This window comes from Labeo rohita, unplaced genomic scaffold, assembly GCF_022985175.1.
Source record: "Labeo rohita strain BAU-BD-2019 unplaced genomic scaffold, IGBB_LRoh.1.0 scaffold_277, whole genome shotgun sequence".
Lineage (NCBI taxonomy): Eukaryota > Metazoa > Chordata > Actinopteri > Cypriniformes > Cyprinidae > Labeo > Labeo rohita.
In genome coordinates this window covers 57,620-65,515 of record NW_026129067.1, presented here as the reverse complement: position 1 = coordinate 65,515, position 7,896 = coordinate 57,620, and the positions used below count along the sequence as shown (strand labels likewise).

At 35.3% G+C, this 7,896-nt stretch overlaps 1 protein-coding gene across 1 annotated transcript; it reads right to left on the bottom strand.

The window, feature by feature from the left end:
* Positions 1-317: 317 nt before the first annotated feature.
* LOC127160020 (uncharacterized) lies at positions 318-7,696 on the bottom strand. The gene is made up of 9 exons (XM_051102703.1): positions 7,549-7,696; positions 7,096-7,410; positions 6,709-7,005; positions 6,275-6,376; positions 5,301-5,341; positions 4,430-4,736; positions 3,976-4,116; positions 3,550-3,655; positions 318-1,413 (listed from the first exon to the last, which is right to left on the bottom strand). The coding sequence occupies exons 1-9, from the start codon at positions 7,601-7,603 to the stop codon at positions 957-959; spliced, it is 1,821 nt and encodes a 606-aa protein (XP_050958660.1). The 5' UTR covers positions 7,604-7,696; the 3' UTR covers positions 318-956.
* Positions 7,697-7,896: the final 200 nt, after the last annotated feature.

Genomic DNA, 7,896 nt, shown 5'->3' with positions numbered 1-7,896 from the left:
TGTCTGACATTATTACTTTTTGAGAGATTAAAAATTGTGATTTTTTTGGTTCTCACAAGACAGTATTGTTACAAACAGACAGATTATGAGATGCATTGCTGTAAATTAAATATTTAGCATTTAACCATAAGTAATAAAATGATTAATTATTATAATTATTAACCCAAAAATAATAGTAAAATACTGACAGTGCATTTTTTTTGCAGAATGAACAAAAAAAACTTTTGATACTTTTGAATTGAGTAACCTCCCAAACTGGGACCAACACACATTTGATTAAACTCAGCACATTCTTTGTCATTTTCAAAAAATATATACATGGCAGCTTTTATATGTCCTATCAGTATTTTGTCACTCCTGAACTGCAGCATGGAATGGTCTCCGTACAAGGACATACATTATTTGCAATAACTAACAGGTGTCACTCATAATATAGTACTATATTTGTCAGCTATACATTATGATTATAGTGAACTGGGCATGGGGTTAGTGTCACATGTAACTGGTATTAATGAGAAGTCCATGTGCAAGTTGAACTGGTTTATTTGAACATGTATGTACCATGAACATCACAATCACAGAATATTCAAACCAGAAATTCTAGCTATATTTCAAATATCTGCATGTTTTGAATGGGTTTGAATGGTTTTGAACAGTTAAATGCCATTCTGCTAGGATAACCAAAATGTGCTGTGGCTCATATAACAATGTATGCAGAAAAAAAAGGGAGGGTCTTTCTTTTTAAATGGCCAATTCAGAAACAGATATGGCTGTGAAACAGTTATTTAAAAAAATGTAATGATACAAAAAACAAGTTACCTGACCAGATGTCATATTAACATCTGAACACTATGCCCTCGTAACAAAATACAATGAAGTGCTAAAATACATGTAAACATGTCGAAGTAAAACAATATGTCTTACTTTTGAGCCAAACACTGTCAGCCAGACCAAATTTAAGAGACTTCATTTGTCAATTTTGCCAGTACCTCACTAAGGCCTCTTAAAAACACCAGCTTGCCTGCAAACATATTAGTTTTGCATAAAAGGCAGCTGTCGTTATCATTTAGATAGGTCTGGATACAAGGGCCACACCCTGCCACCTGCCCACAGCATGCAGTGATAACAAGCACAGAATTGGGAATGTTTGTGCACATTCGACATGTCAGCGCATCTCGCAGAGTGGAAGTAATGGATAGTGACTTTGACACATCAGCAACTTTCTCTTTGACTTCAGCTAACACATCAATCTGTTGCACTACTTTTAGGACATTAGCCTTAATGTGGTTAACTGCAATGGTTAGCTCGCCAAATTTTTCATCCATGTTTTCAGCCAGCCTTGATGCAGAGTTTTTTATCTCAAGCTCAACATCAAGCAGGCCATCTAGAACTTCATTTTCTTCATTGTCCATCCTGAAAAAGTAAAAGAGACATAGCCATTACTTCAAAGACATTATCAACATTTCATTTCACTGCAGTATATCTGTAACATTGTTAAATAGTACAATAATCATAATTATTTTTAAGTACAAGTGTTAAATGTTACTTAAAATTATACCACCATTTACAGATGCTTAATGTTATTGCATTAAGCCACTGCAAGCAATTTAACAGATCTTTAAGTTTATGTTCTTTGTTTTCTTTCATTGTTTTTGTAGTGTTGGCTGATTATTATATTCAGATCACCGATGCACAATATCATCATGCATAATACTGTTTTGCTCAGGGTATAAGATTAAGGTGGAAGGCGGCAACTGTTAATCTGAGAAAAGGCTTTTACCCTGGCTCTTCTGCACAGCAATGCATTACTGTTACAAACTTACAGGTAACAGTTAAATACAGTCTTTGCTATAGAGTATGTGGTTGCGTGACTGTATATATGACAGAGGCTAAAAAAATAATTTTTAGATAATTTTAGATCATCAGATAATTCATTTAATTCTGCACATCATCCTTCAACTGGTTCAGCAGTATAAGCTTTTAGCCTTGCGAAAATGGCAACAGAGCAAAACGGATGAGAAGGTTTTTACTGTTAATTTGTATAATTTAAATTACCAGTCTCCTGGGACATTAGGTGCACACTAGTCTTGCCGCGATAGTTGGTGTTAGCGGTACTACATTTACATTTATTAATTTAACAGACGCTTTTATATAAAGCAACTTACAATTGGGGAATAAACCAAGCGATTCATGCATTACTCGGTGTTCGGCTATACAATAGATACACAACTTGCTCACTGAAACACCACCCCTACTGACTTCCTGCTTTTTAATAGAGATAAAAATATTTAGTTCAGCTGGACAATGAATGCTACTGTTCTAAACTAAAAGAGTCTACTCTGGTCCTTACAGCATAAGTCACGGTGCAGCTGCAGTCAGATTTCACTGACAACATGACAAGAGTAAGGAGAAATGACTGAAGACTATATTAGAGCATCCACACAACAGATCCCAAGCATCAGACAGCTTAAAAAATTTAGTGTTGAGGTGCACTGGAACCATTTTATGACTAGATGATCAGTGCATCGCTACTGTATGCATATTTTTCAAATTATCTGAAGCTCATAAAATATTTTTTTTTTGAAATCTTAGACAATTTTGGTTCTGGACAAACTGCAGTGCAATCATTTTATATTACAAAGGTCAGAAATGCTGAAGATGGAGCACAGATGTACCAACAGACAAAATACTGTACCAGAAAGGATAGGCACAGCAGGACTGCTCGAGCACCCATGGAAAAACAAGTTATTGTCCATTAACTTCAACACATCCAAAATCTTTTGAGATTCCGGAGCCTCTCTGATTGGTGTCACCAGAATACTGATGTCAATGCAAGTTTACAGTGGTGACCAAAATGATTACAACAGTAGTATTTTCAACAGCTAAAAATGGTTTTAAGTCAGTTATTTGTATCTTTTGCTGTAGTGTGTCAGTAGGAAATATCAGTTTACATTTCCAAACATTCATTTTGCCATTAATTGTAATAATCCAGTGAGATTTTTGTTTGCTCCACACAGAGATCTGATCTAATCATCATCCAGTCTTTCTGGTATGATAGGAAGAAACAGAACAAACTGAGACAGACTAAATCCAGAAGAACTGTGGCAACGTCTCCAAGATGCTACAAGAGACCTACCTGCAAGGCTGAAAAGCTATGTGCAAGTGCACCTAGGGCAAAACACTTTAAATGCAAAGGATGCTCACACTAAATGTTGAATTAATTTAGTTAATAGAAGGTAATTAACAAAGAAATGTATTTATGACATTATATTTGACAGCATTCTCATTTTACAGCATTTTTACAGTGCCTAAAACTTTTAACAGTACTGTAGCTTTGCAGGTAGGTTTCTTGAAGCATCTTGGAGATGTTGCCATAGATTTAGTCTGTCTCAGTTTGTTCTGTTTCTTCATGTCATTTCAGACAGACTGGATGATGATGATGAGATCAGATCTCTGTGTAGAGCACTGGCTGTCGTGTAGCAGAATGTTTTACTGTGAGCTGACAAGCTGTGATGATGCAGTCAACTTGATTCCTGAAAATAAACTCGCCTTTTCTTGTTGGAAGCACTTTCAAGCCTTCCCGTCTTCAGCTTTGCCAGGTCTGCATTTCTGATTGCATATACCTTGCAGCTTGAAGTTTTCCAAAATTCCAAATCTAAAATGCAACAACATAACTAAATTAAACCCATGCAACATTTTACAGTTTTTGCTTACATTTTTAAAACTTAGTTTCAGTTTTCAAAACTACACACAACTTTTTTGGGGGGCTATTTCAGTTAAGATGTTACAGTGCACTACACAGAGCCCTGCCAAACCCACTTAAAATAGCCTAACACAATAAATCAGTTAAAAAACTTCTCAGGTACAACTAAGGTGACAACCACCATCATCCTAAAAGGGAGGACTCATAAAGTGATTAATAAACATGTCTGGTAGAGTAGGAGATAAACATGCAGGACAACTGCAGTAAAATACCTCTGGTCTCCGATGTATCCGCAATCGCCAGCCCTTTGGCATCACAGATACTGTAGCTGTCAGTGGAATTTAAATATTCTTGCACTGTTTGTCCCACCGCCTGCACACCTTGGCCTTCAGATATTGTGACATGCACTGTAGCTGTGACAGAAAAAAAGTTAATAATCCAGTTAAGCAGTTCTCAACCATGGTTCTGGAGTACCCCCAGCACTGTACATTTTTGATGTCTCTCTTTTCGGACATGCTTATCTTAGGTCCTGCTAGGCTTTTACTGCTTTTATCATCATTTCATTATCTGATTATTATTGTGTCATTAATCATTTAATTAGGGAGACATTTTAAAAATGTGCAGTTACTCCAGGACCATGGTTGGGAACCAATGATTCAGTTTAACATTAGCTACAGAATTTAAAGTACAATTTGTGAGCTAAAAGGTTTGTGTACTAATGCATACTGTATGGACATATTTTCCCACTGTCTTGAATGTCTGCTACATATATCTGTTTTCTTGCTGATTTGGCCCTTCGGAGAGGGTTTTGGAATGTATTAGATGGGTGTGCAAAGGCAGTGCTCCCTTTTGGGCGACAGGATAATGGAGTTGAAGAGCCTGCAACTGGAGTCAAAACTTGTTCTTTGCTTGTCCCTGACACAGCAAATGATCCTCGGTCTCGCATCAAGGTGGTCTGAAACTGTCCAGATTGATCTGGAAAAAATGTCTCTCTTGTTATGTCGTCCTCTAGGTATAAACTATCTGGCTCGACCTAAAGAGAAAGATTAAAAAAAAGGTTTAGTGCTTCACAATGTTTAGGTTTGCCAATGCCAGTTCTCAATTGTTGACAAAATCTTTTCTTGTTTAATTTGAGTTAGGGAACACTTCTAAGGTTAAGGTTGGCATCATAGGGGTATTTGTGGGCCACATCCCCAAAAATAGTAACTGCTGTTATTGAGCAGGCAATTAGTTTATTTTGTTGTACATCAAAAGCTTGACAATGTCAATGCTTAATGCCTATTTAGTATTGTGGTTCTTTCCCAGTGACACATTCCCAACTTTTTAAACTATAATACCTATTCCGTTATTGCATGATTAGGTATAACGTTTTTTTTTTTTTTTAAAGTTACAAAAGTCACCTTTATTTATATTTATATATACCGCCTTTAACAATACAGAATTGTGACAAAGCAGCTGTACAGTATTAAATAGGAAATAGCCCCCCCCAAAAGTTGTGTGTAGTTTTGAAAACTGAAACTATTTGTCATAAGACAAATGTAGGAAAAGAGTTTAGTGATTCACTTCAATATTCACCATCTTCATTTCTGCCTCTTACCATAACAGGTGAACTCTCTTCTCTCAGCGTGTTCTGTTTACCTGTTAAAGTTCAAATAAATAAGCACATTCAGCTTTTTTTTTTTTTTTTTTTTTTTTTGTTCCTGACAATTTATGTAGTATAGCTATTATTGCATATATTGTATGCATTAAATGCAACATATCACATTAGGCTGTACAGTTTAAGCTTAGAAAGGTCATTTCACTGCATGAAATTTTGCATGGGCATCCTTTTTTTGAGCCTAAAATAAAAAATAAAAAAACATAACAATTAAAAAAAAAACAAATACAATTTACAGTTTCGTTCAGTTAGTTTGTTTTTAAATTAATAATACAGTTTTGAAGGTTATAAAGTATACTTTAATATACTGACTGATTGGATTTTTTGGTCATCAACATGAATTGTATCAGAGAATATGTACAGAGAATATATGTTTATATTTATATATTATAAAAATGCAATCTTCTTATTGTTATTATTGATTGATGTTATTATAGTTTTAAAATGTATATTAAAATAATTTTGGGTTCTGCATATGTTTATGAATTGTACACATTTATAGCCTATATATTTCCTTTAGAATATGTAAATCAGCACACAAATATTCTGAACGATCTCTTAAAAGGCTACTGACTTTTTAAATACATAATAATAATAATTATTATTATTATTATTATTATTATATTCCAAAAAAAAATTCCTCTTTACTGTCATGTTAATCAACACTGTGAACATAAAAGGTTATGTGGATTGTTTGCCGGACAACCTCAACTATTCAGTCAAACAAACCTGACAAAGGCACAGCCAGCAAAACAAAAGTCATTTTAAAAGGCAGTTGTGAACTGTTCAATGCTTAATCTGTGTAAGTTTAAACTATTTAGTCTCTCTCTCTCTCTCTATAAATATAATTGCTTTTTAGTATTTGTGACCATGTAGGCTAGGCCTATACAAAATCATAAGCGATAAATGCTTACCTCGGTTTAATCCAATATACAAAATGACGGTTAAAAGTATGGTAAGGACCGCTGCAACACAGCCGGCGTACACAAGCCACGTGTAGATTTTAGGTTCGGGTCCTGAAATACAGCAATGAGCAGAGGAATTATAACTAGATATATAGGTGTAAGTTCATTAATAACCAAAAGTGTAATGCTTTAACATTGGGGTAGTGTTTTAATAATTATAAGCTATAACAGTTTAAATGTATTTTTTTGCATTCTTTTAAGTTGACACAAACATTACTACTGAGTTTTTATAAGTTTCAATACTTTGATGTCTGTAAGGTGTTTATATATTATAGTTTTTATATATTTATAGTTTTTAACAGTGTAAAAAGAAATTGAAACGACGATTAAAGGACCTGTCTTTTTCCTCATATGTTTCTCTGAGACGTTCATCATTTACGCACCATATCGCAGAGTTTTGGAGATATTCATGCCACCATATTCAGCAAAGCAGTGAATTTCATCATCTTCAATCCACTCCTCTACAGGAACAGAGAGATGAGCCCGTGTGAATTCTGTGGCTGAATCAGTGTCGTCTGTCCAGGCGGACTCGGTCCATCCAGAATACTCATTCTGTCCAATCATCCAGAACACGCGCACCTGGGACGGGACAAGTCCAGTCACAAGACACTGCAGCGATACCGATGGTGAATCCGGTTCATGTTGTGAGTATAAGATGGAGAGTTCTGGTTCAGAGTGATCTACAGCAGAGGAAATAATGACAAAATTTTATTTATTTTAGTAACTGTTACCTTAGAAAAAGTGCAGATGAGATTTCACTCCAGATTTACCTGTTACAATCACCCTGGTTCCATTGCCGATCACAGACATTTGGTTGTAATGGCTAAAGCAGTAGTACATGCCTGAATCTTTCTTGGTTAATTTATTTAGAGTCAAAACGCAAGTTTTATCATCATGTTTTTTAATTGTATTCTCATGGATAGTATCCACTGATGTGAGTTTTCCAGTTCGTAGATTCAACTTTTGCCATGCAGCATCTGTATAGCAGTACCTAACGGTCTGCTCAAATGTACATCTTAATTCTACAGAATCGCCAACTGAAATGTATGTGAGTCCCGGTGATTGTTTCAAGACGAAGGAGTGAGCTGCAAACAAAATAATAATAAAAACAAGTTTAATATGGTTCTGAATCTTCTATATTATGATGACCAGAATATTATATCAAATAGTTAAACTCTCTTAAAATTTAATTGAAAATGCAGGCAAAATGTCAAAAAACTTACTTGAAACAAATAAGCAAGAACATAACAGCATCCAAAGAGTGGTCCAAGTACCCATGTTTATATTTTCAAGTGTCTAGAAGAAAAATATCCACTGTACCACTTTTAACTTAACAAGGCAATCATGCAGTGAAACGCCTCTCAGTTTGACTGAAAACAGCCTGCAAGGAGAAACAAAACAAGAAAGAAAAAAACTGATGATTTTACTTTACAACGCTTTAGTGGGTGGATCTTCAGTGCCTATAAATAACTTGTGCAAAAGCTAGGCCAAAGGGTTGGATCTGCCAGGGTGGCACGGGGTGGCAACTGCCACCCTAAGAAAAAGCTGTGCCACCCCACCTGCCACCCCAG